The sequence below is a fragment of the Chlorocebus sabaeus genome, chromosome X (genome assembly GCF_047675955.1).
Source record: "Chlorocebus sabaeus isolate Y175 chromosome X, mChlSab1.0.hap1, whole genome shotgun sequence".
Taxonomy (NCBI): domain Eukaryota; kingdom Metazoa; phylum Chordata; class Mammalia; order Primates; family Cercopithecidae; genus Chlorocebus; species Chlorocebus sabaeus.
This window is the reverse complement of record NC_132933.1, coordinates 110053779-110070457: the sequence shown is the minus strand read 5'-3', so window position 1 is coordinate 110070457 and position 16679 is coordinate 110053779. Positions and strand designations below refer to the sequence as shown.

The 16679-nt window shown below is 38.9% G+C and overlaps 1 protein-coding gene across 1 annotated transcript; it reads right to left on the bottom strand.

Annotated features, from left to right (window-relative positions):
* Positions 1-823: 823 nt before the first annotated feature.
* Positions 824-1644, bottom strand: PPP1R2C (PPP1R2 family member C). Its single transcript, XM_007991452.3, has one exon. The coding sequence runs from the start codon at positions 1548-1550 to the stop codon at positions 933-935; it is 618 nt and encodes a 205-aa protein (XP_007989643.1). The 5' UTR covers positions 1551-1644; the 3' UTR covers positions 824-932.
* Positions 1645-16679: the final 15035 nt, after the last annotated feature.

Sequence of the window (16679 nt, the reverse complement as noted above, 5' to 3'; positions counted from 1 at the left end):
CACATGTTGGAAGTCTGAAGAGACCACAATACTCAAAATGGAAATGACACTGTTGCAACACATAGAATATCTGAGAGAAGAAAGGGTTTCTAATGTCTTGACTATCTATGATATTCCATAAAGTTAAGGGATTGGATATGCATGGGCTGGGAGGACTGAGGAACAAAGGATAGAGGTTAAGGTAGGTATGAAAAGGGACTACTAACTACTTTAGAATTTGAAAAAACTATTGATACCAAATCTGCCCACCCTCTGTACAAAAAACAAAACAGACACTGGTGCAACTTTAACCTGATAATGCATGAAAAATGGCTATTTTTCATGAGAAAAACTTCAGTCATTTCCTTATAAACACAAAGAAAATTAAGAGAAATTGTAAAGTTACTATAAGAAAATTCAACAATAACTCTTATAATATATTCCCTCTCAATTAAACAGCAAATCACCCTAAAGTGTTTTTCAGCCTGAATATTTATCAGCCTAGATAATCTACTTTACCAATTATGTTCTGCATTTTTAACAAAACTTTTTCTGCAAAAGTTAGTACAACTAGAAGTGAATATAAATTAGTCCTCTTTCAAGTCTTTAACATATTAAAAAGCTATAGAATATATACATTCACCTATAGTTTTATAAAAGGAATATGGTTTTATAAAATTAAAAGCAATATCAAGATCTGTATTTGTGTTAAATAATTAAAATAACATCAAGCAGGCATTTCTCACTTAATCTATTACTCTCTAAGATTACCATGCAATTCTGCATTACAATTTAAGTAATTTAGTACTCGACGCATGCGCTACAGAAAACAAGAAGCAGTGTATTACAGTAACAAGGTTTGTATTTCACAAACAATTGCAAGGGTGAAGCAGGTATCTTCTAAGCGTCGCATATTCACAAACAATTGCAAGGGTGAAGCCGGTATCAGAATTCTAAGGGTCGCATGATTGGGTTTGCAGTCCACCGCTTAGAGGAGCTTCCTCTGATTCTTCTGCAGCAGTCTTTTCTTTATTCGTGGCTTGTGGCCTTTCTTCGTTTTCATCGTCTTCACTTTGTAGGTCGTTCCACATTAATTGTCTAGCTAATTTGATGTTCAATTCTTCGTTGTAGTGAAGCCTTCTTCTTATTTCGAACTGCCGCTTTTTCTCCTGTTTGTGGAGGAGGATTTTTCTCATGTAGGCCTCGTTGCTCTCTTCCTCCTCCACCTCACAGCTGTGGTCCGAGGCATCAGTGGCGGCCATGGCTTCCTTTCCTTCGACACCGCGCACTGAATCTTCTCCTTCGACATCGCGCACTGAATCTTCCCCATCATCTTGCAAATTCATGTAGGAAGTGCCGGGCTCATTTGCCTTCATTAAATCGTAATCTCTGTACGTTGCGCGGTGTGTCGCAAGGATGCTTGATTCGTCCCACTTCTGGGATTTCTTTCTCTTCACATCTTGAATATTCCCTCCAGACTGCTGACCGGAAGTCGCCACCGAGGAACCCGAGGAGCTTTTGTTTTTCAGGATCCCCTTGATGGGCCGGTGCGAGGAGGTGAAGGCTGACATCTTGCGGAGAGAAGGGCTGCGAGAGAGTTGGGCCGCTGAGCAGCCGTCCGCCACCCTCCAGTCTGAAACTGCAGCGCCGTCTGCCGGGGCAACAGGTCCCAACGCCCTAGTTAAAGCACCAGGGCCCTGGTGTCACAAAGGGCGCTGTGTATGACGTCACGATGGTCGCCGCCTCCGCTACCGCCACCGTTACCGCTACTGGTACCGCTACCGTTGCCGTCACTGTTGCCGTTACCGCTGACGTCACCGCTACCGTTACAGCTACCGTTAAAGCTACCGTCGCTTTTGCCGTTGCTGCTGGCTTTACCGCTGACGTTACCGCCTCGTGGCCCATGCTAACGTCATTTTTTTTTCCTCCCTTTTAACGGAAAATAAGGTAGGAAATACCCTTTGGTTGCACTTGGAAAGGGGAAGCATTGTTTTTAGAAACTTCTATACACCCTGACTGCCCACAGGAAAGCTATGTTAAATATTTCTCACTGTGGGTCACTGTCAAAACTTTGAAAGCCACGACTTTGGTTGGAAAGATGAGAGAGGCCTCAGCTAGAAGGTGATGACCTTCTGCCCCTCCCTCCTGTGCCCATCCACACTCTCCCTCCACCACACATACGTTGGTCCTCCTCTCCTCTCCCTGTCTTGGTGAATGATCCCAACATAGAGCCAATTATATCAGCTGGGAATCTGCGTGTCCTCCTCAGCCCCTTCACATTACCCATTCTCCAATCCAGCCCTCAGATGTGACCTAAATATTTCAAGAGGCTCATTTGATCTCTTCTTCCACCACCCTGTTTCAAATCACCATTTTCTCTTATGCAACTCCACTCACAGTCATTGAACTGGGCCCCCAATATCTCCTCCTGCTGCTGTCCAATCCCTTGTCCACCCTCAAAACACCCATCAGATCTTCTTCATCTCTCTTTCAAACCCTTCAATGGCTGCCCACTGTTCTTGACATAAAGACCCAAATTCAGAAGAGGCTGAAAAACAGCTGTTATGATCTGCTCAGTTTACTCAGGCATCTATCTGGAACCTTCTCCCCTTAAATTCTTCCCACTCTACCTCCAGCTTTCTATTCTGATCTTCCAATTATGGGAGCATTCATGAACCTTCCTGTCCAAGAATTTTTTTTTCCCAGGTTCTTCGTGCAGCCTGGAGCGCCCTTTCAAATTTCAGTTCAATCAGGTGCCATTTCCTGACCCCCAACAGCAAATAGACCTCCCTTTGCTTTCATGGCGTCTCTTATTCTCTGTGACAGCATTTGGAGTCATTTGTAATTTCTTATCTGTGTACACTAGATGACAAACATCAAAAGTAAAAGGAAGTGACAAAGACTCTCTCCTTTGACTAAACTTTAATCAGGCTCCTCTAAGGCCTCTGCTCGACTAGGCCTAAACTTGGGCTTGTAGAATCCAGTTTGAGCAAGAATCTTACTAAGTTAATTTAGTGAAAATTCCCCACCACTGATATCTGACCTCCCTGAGTAGCTGATCAAATTCCTCATGCCCAACACTAGATATCTTGTCACCCTGTTGGGTCAGTTTAGCAAGAATCCCCCTTAGCCCTGATGTTTCCTTTCAGTAATTTTCCATTCACTGAGTCTCTATTCTGCCTTTTACCTATTCTTGTTGGAGTGGGAGTCAATGCCAATTTTATTCCCCTACTGCAAGACTGACCCCATTGCAGTGGTCCCTGTACCTACTGTGATAGTCCTTCATGGAATAGAGTCTTTCTTACCATCTTTAACAAGTGTCATGAATAATTTTTTTAACAGTTATGTTGGCTGTGACTCAGATAAGATCAGATTCACCACTGGACCCCTGGAGCTCTCATCCTGAAGTATGCACCTTTGAAACCTTTGTCTTCACTCTTGGCTGACTGATCAGGAATCCATTGGTAAGCCCAACTCTTGAGCCAGTGTTCCAGATGGTAGTCTGTTGAAGCATGGTGAGGATACGTTTCGATTCTTGTGATTCTGAGTATACTCTCTGAAGCTGGGTTAGAGTCCGAGGCTTTTTATGAAAGGCACCTGAGTTTCCTGCACTCCAGCCTGGGTGACAGAATGAGACCCTGTCTCAAAAAAAGAAGAAGAAAAAGAAAGAGAAAGAGAGAAAGAAGGCACCTGTTGGGCTGGAGGTCTTTCTTCCTGGCTCTTTGTTTGGAGTGGAGTTACATATATATATTCTCTAATTCCTGGGCCTGGTCCTGGCTAGAAAATTCTTCCTGTCTCCCACCCTTATTTAATTACTTCCTGGCTCCCTGGCCTGGAATATTTTCCTGACTCTTTTCTTTCAAGTGAGGATCCACTCCACAACTACTGGGCTGGAAATTTTATTTTTTTCTGGCTGTTTGTGAGGCCTCTCTTTATGGAAATTGTTCAGTTGTCTGAAACTCCTCCTCTTGAACCCCTGCTGAGGCCAGCTCTGTCTACTTCCTTTCTTATTGGCATGAGTTTGCTGGGGATTATTTGGAACTCCAGTGGCCTCTTTGAGGAACCTGAGATCTCCTCAAACTGGCTCCTCTATGGTCTCTTCCTTCCCATTGGTTCTTCCTCTTACCACCTTCGATCTTCCCTTCGGCTCCCTTGAATTCTTTGTTATGTTCCCCTCAAACCCCTGCCTCCTCCACTTCTCTGTCCACCCCTGCCAGACATTTTCCTTTTCACTCCAGCTCAACTCCCTCAGTCATTTGAACTTTAATCCTCCCACTCACATCACGGCCTCTCAAAGAGACTCAGAGATACCTGAAAGCCACTATCTGAGGCTGAAAAAAAAAAAGGCTAATTAGAAACAGACTGGATATTTTGTCTACTCAGATGGACTCTGGAATCATCTAGACATTTTCTTGATGTGCCCTCAGTCCCTGATCTCAAATTTAGTCGTCAGCCTTTATAGGATTACATATCAGGGCAAAAGAAAATCTTGGAGGTTCTTGGAGGTCTCCACAAAACTTCATAAAAAGCTTTAGCTCTTTTTTTTTCTTCAGCCATTTACATTTTATTTATTCCTTTTAACATGTTCTTTCTTAAAACAATTATGTATTTTATAACTGATACTTTATCATATTCTGTTTTTAACTTTCTTTTTTATTGTTTTTTTCTTTTAAGTTCTGGGGTACATGGGCAAGATGTGCAGGTTTGTTACGTAGGTAAACATGTGCCATGGTGGTTTGCTGCACCTATCAACCCATCACCTAGGTATTAAGCCCAGCATGCATTAGCTATTTTCGCTAATCTTTAGCTCTTATTGAGTAGGTAACCTCAATTTGTCCCATTTTTGTCAGAAACACAATTCAGATAAAAATATAAGTGTAGATAAGCCAGTGAGTTTTGTATTGCTGTGTTGCCTGATTCATGGCTAAATTTTTAGAATGAAAGCTATAAGGTCTCTGTTTGCACCTGTATGTTTATATATGCTTGTATGTATGCATGCATATTACATAAATGATATTTCCCTACTTCCAGATGGTATTACCAAATTAATTTATAAAATCCCTCAAAGGAGAAGTTCTATTCAAATTGGCTTACAAGATAAATGAGACATAGAAATTAAATATTCCTAAAATTCCCAGAAATATAGGAACTAACTCAAATGCTTTTCAATTTTATATGACTTGGGTAAATCTTTGGGAAATAGGATTACTTTAATATTGTTGGTTTAATTAAAAAAGGGTATGTCCTCTGAGTTATCAGCATTAAGTATAAGATGAGCATACATATTTATTCTACCTGAGTTTACCAGTGTGTTATCTCTACTAAATGCTTAAAGTTATAAAAATTATAAATTTAACCTAAGAATGAATGAAGAAGTGCAGTATCCACCGCTTCGTTTATCAAGCAGAGCAGTTAAACAAAAGACCATATGTTTAACATTTTTAGGTTTTTGTTTTGTTGATGCTTGCCTAACATACACATGCTATAAAATTAGTTAACAGAAAAATAACTTGATGTTTAGCCTTGTATGATGTTATAATTATTATACCCTAAAAACAGTTTCCAAATATTTGGTGATGTGAAACCTTAAGAGTTATCCTAAGTTAAATTAGGTAATAGATATTAATTAAATAACTAGATCATTTCTAAGCAAGATAAACTATACTAAATCTAAGTTTGTGTCTCTATACTTTGGGTTCTTATTTTCATATGGAACAGAGAGACTAAAATATATTTGGGCCTCTTAATAAACATGAAAAATTGTATTATTAAAAAATAGCCTATACCTGTAAGAAATGTGGGATGGTATATTCATAAAATTTGCTAACGTGCTCATACAGAATCCCGGTATGTGACAGACTTCACAATTGTCCACTTCCCAGTTTTTTTCTGTAAAAGAAAGGTGAATGATGGCTAAAAAATATTATATACACCACTGGAAATAATAAGGCTGTGGGGAAGCAACTTTGTATGCAAAATATACAAGGGTAGTAGGTTACGTTTTTAATAAAGTGTATAAAATATGAAAAATCCTTTTTCATTAAGGAAAAAAGAGTCATTTTGTCCTAAAGTAAGATGAGTGATTGTTCAAAATGAGAAAGGGGAAAAGAGTAGGACTGAAGCTAAATACATATTTTTTAAAAGTTGTAGAAGTTGTGGAAAAGGAATTTTATGTGTAGTCAAGATGCTAATATTTTTATAAGGATTTTTTTTAAGCTCAATAATGTACTAATCCAAATCTATAATTTGGTTTTCGCTCTGTTAAAAGGGCAATGTTTTCTTAAATTATTGTAAAATATTTTTCTTTATCTGTTGAATAATTCATCTAGGAAGGAAAGATGCTATGTCTTATGTAGATAAATTTCCTGTGCTTCATGTTGTCTTTATCACATATTTAATTACTTTTGAAAGCAAATCTTTTCAATATTAAAAAAGCTAGGGTTATTTTTCTCGAATATGTTACTTTCTATATTTACCTCTGGAATCTTTTACTGCCACTTTGATTAAATGGATAACTAGGTATATTTCATAGAGATCTATAATCCTATTTAATCAAGTGCTCAAACCTTTTGACATTTTTGACAAACTTCCCAAAATCAAATTCTAAATGATGTCTTTTTGACTTGGAACTAACTGACATTTACCAGAGGGCTCTCTTATTAAAGAACTTGTTCTTTCACCTTGTAAAAGAGAGATATTAAAGTAATTAGGTTTATTTCATATGTTAAATTATATGAAAAGCATTGTCAAATAAGAAGTGATGCTTAACCTTCTATAGATGATATGTGTATGAATATAACTTATTAATATGTGTTTCAGAAATTGTATGAAATTCCTAAAAATTTGTCAGTGCCCTTACTGACCACATAATCAGTCATAATTGCAGTTATTATCCTAAAATGCTGTATGCCACAGAACTAACCAAATTTCTTGTCAAATGAACTCTCTTCCAATCTTTAATCATGATCATTTTAAGTCTTCTGTCACTCACAGACAGTTTTTGTTTTACTTTGATTCTTCTCTGAAAGCATCCACAATCAGCTACAGGCAAGAAATTTCCATGATGGCATCAATTGAATAACTTTGCAAACATGCCACTGGATTGAGTAAGAACTTCCAGACTTAATGAAGAAACTGATAGTCTCATAAAACTGCTAACCCTAATCAAGGAAAACAAGGATTTGTGACATGGGACTGAATGAACTAATGAGAATGTTTATACTTTTGTATACTTTTGTTTTAAAACATTGCTGATTCTTTAATGTTAGTTTCCAGATTCAAGGACCCTTTTCCTCTTTTCTCTTAAGCTATCTATAACTTATAACAATTTAGTAGATTATACTTTTGTGAACAAAAATGAATATTTATCTTTCTCCCTACCTTATCCTTCCCAGAATTTGGAACCTCTTATTGAATATTCTTATTTTCATGGCAATATAGTTATTTGCCTATGTTCAGTAAGAATATGTTTTCCTTGTAACTAGACACACTGGAGAAATTGGTTTTATTACCAAGATTTTGACCAGAAAGCCATATTAGGAAATAATGGGTATAGAATTAGCTTTAAGGAAATAAAGTTGACTTTATAGAGCCAATGCTTACAAAACACTCTTGGAAAAACTGGCCTGGTACCTGCCTTACAGGGTTCCCAGCATTACAGGTGAGTGAGGGAGGTTACTTCCTGGCAGATTGTATAAGTCGGGGTTCTCTGGAGAAACAAAACCAACAAAAATATAGATAGATGGATAGATAGATAGATAGATAGATAGATAGATAGATAGATAGTTAAGAGATTTATCATGGGAATTAGCTTGCATGATTATGGATACCAAGAACCAGGAAAACCAGTGGTATAATCAAGTTTGAGTTTGAAGGCCTCAGAACCAAGGGAGCCAATGGTGTAACTCCAAATTTATGGCAGTAGGCCTGAGAACCAGAGGGATACTGATGTAAATCATGGAGTCTGAAGGCTCAAGAACTAGGAGCTCTGCTGTCCACAGGCAGAAGATAGATTTTCCAGCTCAAAAAAAGTGAGAGAATTTACCCTTCCTTGCCTTTTTGTTCTATTCAGGTGGGCCCTCAAAAGACTGGATGATGCCCACTCACACTGGGCAGGGTGGGTCTTCTTTACTCAGTCTACTGATTCAAATGCCATTCTCTTCCAAAAACACCCTCACAGACATACCCAGAAATAATGGTTTACCAGCATCCATTAACCCAGTCAAGTTGACACATAAAATTAACCATCATGCAGGCCCAGGAACCTCAGGGTACCTTGGGGACCTTGAGAAAAGAGGAATTCATCTAAATCCAAAGATATTGCAGGCGAAATTTGGTAGGGAATTCTTGGCTTGGCTTCATAGCCTTGAGAAGGTTTTAAAAGTCTAGTCTGAGATTCCTTATGAAAAGTTCCAGCAAAGCAGACTCTAAAAGGCCTATGTGGTTAATTACCATTCTTTTTGTATTTATGTAAATAGGCAGGCCAAAGCTAATGAGATCAGATTTATTTTACAAACAAGGGGGATGACTATAGAAATAAATTTTGTTTCAGCGGAAAACTATAGTGCACCTGTTATCAGATTATAGTCCTATTCATTGTGTTCGGTTTTATTATCTTTCTGTAAACTGGACTGGATTTTGAACTTTTCTAGTTTTCTTTTTCTGGTTATAACTCTCCAAACGAATGCTTCCAATTTTTCTCCCGGCCTCCTGACTTGGTATCACTGAGACCAAAAACTGCCCTTTCCATAAAGTCCTGCAAATTGAAGCTGGACTTCAAACAATATAAACCATAGCAGATGATCTGTAGGTAATGATCATAACTTCATACCTGCTGCTGTGTGGCCCACTTAGAAAGCTCACTGAAACACCTGATGTCATCAGCAAAGACATTAAAACTGCAAATCAAACCAAGAAATTTCTCATATTGCCACTGCTGTCCTCACTTCCCCATCTAAAAATGTTTTGAGCTTAAACCTGGAAATCTTCTTGACTATCTGCCTACTGGATTCAACAACTGTTTCCAGCCATAATCTTTGTTTTTATTTTGTTTTAATGAAAATTCCCATCATTAAATGCCTGACTCCTTGCACCATTCAGCAAATATCTGAATGTTTCTTCTTTCCTTGATCAAGAGAAGAATGACAAAGACTCTCTCCTTGACCTAACTTTAGTTAGGCTCCTCTGAGCCTGTTATTGATTAGGCCCGAACTTGGACTTCCCTATGTCCAGTTTGAACAAGAATCTTACTGTTCTCAGACCAAACCAAGGGTGGGGTTGCTTATTCTCGCTGCGCAATGACAAGATGCAGGTGAACTGGGAAAGAAGAGAGTTTATTTCTGTAACCAGGTATGGGGAGAAGGGTGGGAAACTATCGCCAGACCAACTCAAAATTACAAAGTTTTCCAGAACTTATATACCTTCTAAGCTATATGTCTATGTGTAAGAATGCATTCGTCTAAAGACATAAGTGATTAACTTCTTCTAATCTGTAACTAAAATCTGAGTTTTGAAGACCTTCCTCTGGAGCCTCAGTAAATTTACTTAATCTAGATGGGTCCAGGTGCTGGGGTGACTACCCTTATCTTGTCTCCTGCTAAATCATGGAGCTTTGGGGAGTTCCTTCAGACCCACAATAAAAATTTTGTGGAGGTCTGGGGAGTTTCTTCAGACCCCCAGTAAAAACTTGCTTAATTCTAAACAAATCCTGTTAAGAATTCCATCATTACCTTGTCATGCTTCAAGGCCTAGGAAAGGCCTGGGAAAAACTCTTGATGTGCTTTTGTTACCTTCCAGCCTTTGTATAAGGGCACTGGCTCTCTCAGCTTTTAATATTTAACTTCACCACTCAGTCAGTGCTGAAATAGTTGTTTTAGAGTCCTGCCTGTTCAGCTGTTAGTGAGATATGGCCTGTCATACTATTAAGTTAATTTAGTGAAAATTATCCACCATTGCTACCTGACTACCCTGAACAGCTGATCAAATTCCTCATACCCCATTCTCCATATCTTGTCACTCTGGCCTGCCTTCAGCAAGAATCCTGTTGAGTCAGTCAGTGAAGACTCCTCCTTACCCCTGATGTTTACTGTTACTGATTTTCCATCCACTGACCCCTGACATTGCTCCTTGGCTATAAATCCACACTTGTTCTTGTTGGATTGGGAGACAAGCCTCATTTCTCTGCTTTACTGTGAGACCTCACTGCAATTTTTCCTCTATATATTGTGATAGTCCCCTATTGACTAGTCTCCCTTGCTGTCTTTGATGAGTGTCATATATTTTAAACACATATTTTTTTAGCAGAAGGTTTCTGTTTTGCTCACTACTATTTTGATCTTTGTATTTCCGTGACATGATGCTGTACCTGGCACATAGTAGGTATTACAAAAATATTTCTTAAGTGAATGATGAGTGATACATGATAAGGTATTGGGAGAATGAGATTTTTGAGTGGAGGAAAAGGAGCTCCAGAGCCCTTATAGTCAGTTAGAATTTGTCCAGTCACTCACGTGGACATATGTGGAATTTGGAGATTGTTACGAAAAGTGACTTTGGCACATTTTCTGTCCTTCATAGGCCTCATTTTTCACAGGCAGAAATATCCTTTGAAAAACAAAACAAAAAAAAAAATTAAGATCCAGTTTCACATTTTCCCCTCCAGGTAGCACTCACAAGAATTTTTTTCCTTCTGATAACATTTTGCTTCCTCTTCTCTCCCTCAAGGTCTTTCTGCGTTTTAGAACACAAAAGCAAAAGCATGAAATAATCATAAAACTTTTACAAGGGCCTTAAGCACCTTAAGTTCAAGTTGTCCTGTATTCTCTAAAGTCCTGCTAACTTCGGGAACTCTGCAATCACTTTAAAACTGTGTTATTCGTTCCAGAAAAAAATGTACTGCTAACATACTGTTTGAAAAAAACTGTATTGTGTGAGGAGGGTTTTCAGGGATTGAAAAGCTGATATTCAAGGTTATAGGAAAACCCTCTGGTATGTCAGGACAAACAAACAAACCTTCATTATTCAGAAATACTTTGGGCTCCTCTTAAAAAGCCTAACTGAAAGGCATCAGAGACCAACACACACAAGACAGGTGGGCACAATGGACCTGTACATGTTAAGCCGTAAACAGGATGTTTAGGGAGACACCACTTCCAGTGCATTGGAAATTTGCCTTTGTGTGTACACAGCACCCACCCCCACATACTGTGATGTGAATATACAAGCTGCTCAATATATAATGAGTCAGCCATCCTGGAGTTCTTGCATTTTCTGAAGCTCATCATTCAGTAGCACAATGGTAATTCAGGCTAGTGCAGGAGCACTGTGATTTGTGACCTATTACGTGGGTCACAAACAAAATCATTTAACAAAAAAAATTAGGCATTGCAAATTTAAGTTGCATATTATTTTTAAATATTTCTTTTTCATTTACCATTGGCTAACTTTCTCCTTAATGAAAGTCACTCTGAGAAAATCCCAAATTTTGTGTTCTTGTCATCCAACTAAAAATTCTAAATCTAGTCACAGAAGGGTGTGTGTCACTATTGTAAGCCTAAAAGTTAGAAAACATCAGCCATCTTTCCAGCATACCTCTTTACACAATTTACTGCTATTGCCCTGCTACAAGGGATGAGCAGCTATCTGAAGTTCTATGGCGCCACATCTCTCTGCTCCCCCTCCCGACACGCTGGGGTAAACTACACCCATCCTACTCAGTGACACATTATATGCAATTTAGACACAAGCCTAGAAATTTCTATTTTCAACAGATATTTAGTAGTCCTCTGTATTAGTCCATTTTCATGCTGCTGATAAAGACATACCCAAGACTGGGAAGAAAAAGAGGTTTAATTGGCCTTACAGTTCCACATGGCTGGGGAGGCCTCAGAATCATGGCAGGAGGTGAAAGGCACTTTGAACATGGCAGCGGCAAGAGAAAATGAGAAAGATGCAAAAGTGGAAACCCCTAATAAAACTGATCTCGTGAGACTTATTCACTACCACAGGAACAATATGGGGGAAAGCCCCCCCCATGATTCAAATTATCTCCCACTGGGTCCCTCTCACAACATGTGGGAATTATGGGAGGACAATTCAAGATGAGATTTGGGTGGGGACACAGAGACAAACCATATTGCCATCCACTATATTTCTAGTGGGAGAACCTTTGTTGCAGAAAAACTGCCGCCTTGTCACACAACCAAGAAAAGTTAGGCATACAGACACTTTGAAGGGTGAGTGGGAATGGAATTTGTTGGGTGAAAAGGGGAAAAAAACTCTCAGAAAATTGAGAGAGGTTCCTGTTAACAGGCCCACATCTCACAGATTTAATCCCAGGTTACAACAGAGGAACAGGAGAAGCCAGGCTCCTCTGCACTGCAAATAGCACAAATTTCCTGAGGCTACGCCCTATCCTCCCAGTGCACAGCCTGGTTGGAGTTTCTCTGGGAACTCCTTCCCACCTGGCTGTCTCATTCCCCCCTCTAAAGAAGTACATCTAACTGCCATTAGGATAAGGATAAGGACGAAGACCAATTTTAACTGCTTTCTGCTGACAGGGGGTGCTGATTTGGGGAAAACGGCAGTCAGAGTTCCCTCAGAGGCCTATCTAAGGTTTCCCAGCAGAAGGAGCTATCATCAGAGGCTCCGATTCCATGACTCTTTGGAGTTTGATGGCCTGACGGCAAGAACAGACAAACCGGGTTATTAAAATTCATGTATCAAAATGAAACAAGGGGAGTGTTAAGGATGGCTTTAAAATCCCAGGGCCTTTTACTGGTTTGCACAGGGAGAGGGAGGCCAAAAGTCCGACTGGTAGTAAACTACCCTTTTGCCAGCGTGTTGGGCTTCCGGGTTCCCTTCCCCTGAGCCCAATCCTAAGCCAACCAGTGTAAGATCTGGCAAATTAACTTTTCCCATTTTGGAGGATGCATCTCAGGGGAGTGTCTTGTAGTACAGAGACACAATTACCTATCAGTGAAGAGAGGACAGAGAAGGAAAAATGAAAAAAAGAAGTTTTTTTTCAGAGGAGTCCCAGGGGTTCAGGATACATTTGAAAGGGGTACAGACTGAAGATGAATTGCTACTCATATAGAAAGAGGGATGCAGGTATCTCTGGTTCCTTTCTCTTCCTGGCAAATACTTGGGGTATGTGAGGGAGCGAAAGTGAGTTATTCCTCTTTCTTTCCTCCATCCTTGTATCCTCTAGTCCTGGCAACTATGACAGGCTGCTACCCATGGGTGTTAAAGCGGTTTTCACCCATGTTAACAGGAGAGCCTAGGGGGTGAGAGTATCTGCTCTTACCCACATACACCCTATCTCCCCTGCTGTCAGTAGCCTTGAATTACCTCAACCTCATTTATGCCATGGGTACTAGTGTGACCTTTATCCTTGAAACAGGAAGCTTGGCTGAATCGGCAGGAATTAGCCCTGCTCACTTGCATTGTGCTTTTTAACTTCCATTATCATCTGCCTCCAGATCCCTCAGATGCAGTTTTTTTTTCCTAGGGCTTTGACCAGAAGCTTGAAATTGAGTTTGGGACAAAAATGTACCTCCAGGGGGTTGCATGGACTCCTTATCATAAGCCAAATGCTAAGGTGAAGCTGTGGAATTGAATCCTCCTCCAACAATGGAGAGAAAAGGATGTATTGTAAAATGCTCAGATAACTGGTGGCTATAGTTATGCTTGCTAAGATTTGGGTGCATGGTGCTTGGCTTTGGTTAATTCCCTTAGTCTTAGTCTCCCAAAAAAGAGACCTCTGGGTGATGGGCAACCTATTTAGTCCCATCACCTGGCAGGATTTGCAGGATAATTGCTCAGAACTAGAATATTGATCCAGATTTCTACATTACTCATCCCTTTTCTTCTTTCTGAGCTGCAGCCAGAGTTTGCTGGTTGGTTCACAGGAATAAGCAAGGTTAGTCTAAAATGTAGGCGGAAACTTAAAAATGAGTTCTAAACTAATGAGTTTAGAATTTAATGACAAAGATATGATAAGTTTTGAAGCATAATTTCTCTCTCTCCAGTCCTCATTTTTATTTAAAAAACAAATCATGACAAATAGGACTAAGTTTTTTGCATAATAGACTTTAGCATTATAGTTGACATCATTATGTGCATAAAATGCAGCAAGAATAACTATTTTTACATACTTGAGATTCCACAAGGAATCTCAGATAAGACCTTTTAAAGTGGTGCCCAGCAATGGGTTTGTATCCTTAAATACCTGTGAGTTGGGTGATCCTCTCCTCTTAAGGTCCCAAGACAAACTTGGAGCTCCTGGGCCTGTTAGAAAGTGACATCCTTTACTGACCACAGGTCAGGAACCCTGTACAGGAACTGTGTAGGCAAGGGTATGAGGCCAGTTTTCCCAAGGGGCTTCTATCAGCTCTGCAAGTTGAGCTTGACTCCTTAAAGGGAAGCATACTCTTCCAGTCAAAGCCTTGGTAAAACAACAAGTTTCTGCGATTGTGTCCTGTTGCAAAAGAAAATGGATTCTTATTGCACTGATGCAAACAACTATATTGCCATATGTTAAGAATACTCACAGTTTCCAAATTCTAAAAGAACCAGGCAGAGAGAAACAAACATGCTCCGAATTTTGTTCAGAGTATGCCTCACTCAATTATTAAAGGCCATAAATAGTTCAAAATAAGTTTCCTTGACTCTGAAAAACAAAACAATGATCAGCAATATTCCAAGCAAAGGTCAGAAAGATTGCTTCAGTTTTCTGAGTTCAGTCCATTTAGTTGACTCTTGTTTTGCTTGATATTCATGAACATTTGAGTTCTTCATGAATCCTGTATATTTTTCCATTATTCCAATGTCACAATCTCCAAAGTTATCAAAAACCTGTATTTGAGAGCACCTGTCAGAATCCTATAGCTTATTATAAACCCTCTTTTGAAAAGGATTAAAACAAAATAGTAATTGTTTGTAAATAACAAAGTGTCCAAGGTAGTAACAGATAGAAACCCAATTGACAAAGAAGTTTGGCTTATAATAACTTAACATAATAACCTTAATTATGATCGATAGCATATACTTTAGACATCATAGTTTAGAAATCCCATACAATTTTGGAATATATATTAGTATTGTTCACCAAAATGTAACCTAAAGAAGATGGAACACCATTTTGGCAATCCCGTGTACCTAAACATGTCAAATAATCCTGTTTACCTCTCTTTTGGATACTCCAGGGGCCCTCTGAAGCACCCAAAAGTCAGACATCAGGAAAGACAATTTCGAAACTGAAATCTAACTTCGAGAAGCCTGTTAAGTGTTAGAAATGTAGAACACTTGATGTTATGAAATAGAATTCCAGATTACCATGAATTACTTATTTTGCCAAAATGATGACTCGCAAATTTTAAAAAAGCAAAAACCTTTTATAACCCTTTACCAATTTTGCTAAAGACCAGATTAGTGCCTTAAGAGTACCTTGTTGTTTTTATTTCAATGTTCAATTTACAGAAAAACCATATAATACCCTTTGAATTCAGTCAATGTGTTCACACACAGAATTTTTGCAAGAATAATTTTTACAATCCTTCCACCACTTATTTGAACTTTTAGCTTTATCTTATCTAATTTAAAACAATTATTTACCCCTGGGCAAGAATTTACATTTCCATGCCTTTTTAATAATCTTTTACTAAATACAGATTTTACTGTTCTTATACACCTCACATGTAAATCTATTTCCAGTAGTTTCAATTACATGTTATAATGGTAATGCCTAGCAATTTTTAACTTAAATGTAAAACAGGGTAAGTTGTTTTAGTTATGTGCTAGGTGCAGCCAAGGTTTGACTCCTTACAGCTTAATTAAAGGTGTGGTTCATTCCATATGTCCCCAGGCCTTACCATTTTTGAAGCAGGCAAGTCAAGTAGTTCACAAAATCCCAAAAGCAGTTTCTAACCTTAAAATATTTAGCAAAGCTAGCATCTGACCTGCATAATTTAGTCCACCTATTTATATTTTGATGACACCTGCTTTTTACCAATAATCTTTAAGGCTGTTTTTATTTCTCAAAGATTAAAGTCATGTGAACTGAAAGGTACCACAGCTTTTATCTTCCCTTTAAAAAATGTTTGATCCAAGAGCTTATCTTCCTTTAGGTCAATTAATTAGAGCTCTTTTTATAGGCATCACACACACAGCACATATATAACTACACAGACAGGAAGAAGAAAACCCAGTCACCATAAAATCTTTTGTTTGCCAATCTCCTAGTTGAATTATTGACCTCTGGGTGGAGCCCTTTAAGAGACAGGGCTAGGAAAACATGCAGCTTCTAAGGCCTAATAAATAGGCATAGATGGAGCAAAAACAGATTTTGAGAGAGATCTATTTGCTTTTAATTCCTGAGGTTCCATGAGGAAAACTGATGTGTTTTCTCCCCTCTGATGTGTGCATTGAGAGTGGCAAGGCAAAATGGAGAAAAATAATTCAGTTGATTGAGGAAAAAAACCTTTTTCCAGCAAAACAAGATCAAAGAAAAGAAAAACATAAAGTTCTTTTAAATATACTTATAACTTGGATATCCACTTTTAATTAAGCTGAGCACTCTTTAAGAAAGTCCTTTTGGCCAGGCGCAGTGGTTCACGCCTGTAATCCCAGCACTTTGGGAGGCCAAGGCAGGTGGATCACAAGGTCAGGAGATTGAGACCATCCTGGCTAACACAGTGAAACCC

Coding starts and splice junctions, on each gene's coding strand:
- PPP1R2C (XM_007991452.3), bottom strand. CDS start 1,550: ATGTCAGCCTTCACCTCCTCGCACCGGCCCATCAAGGGGATCCTGAAA.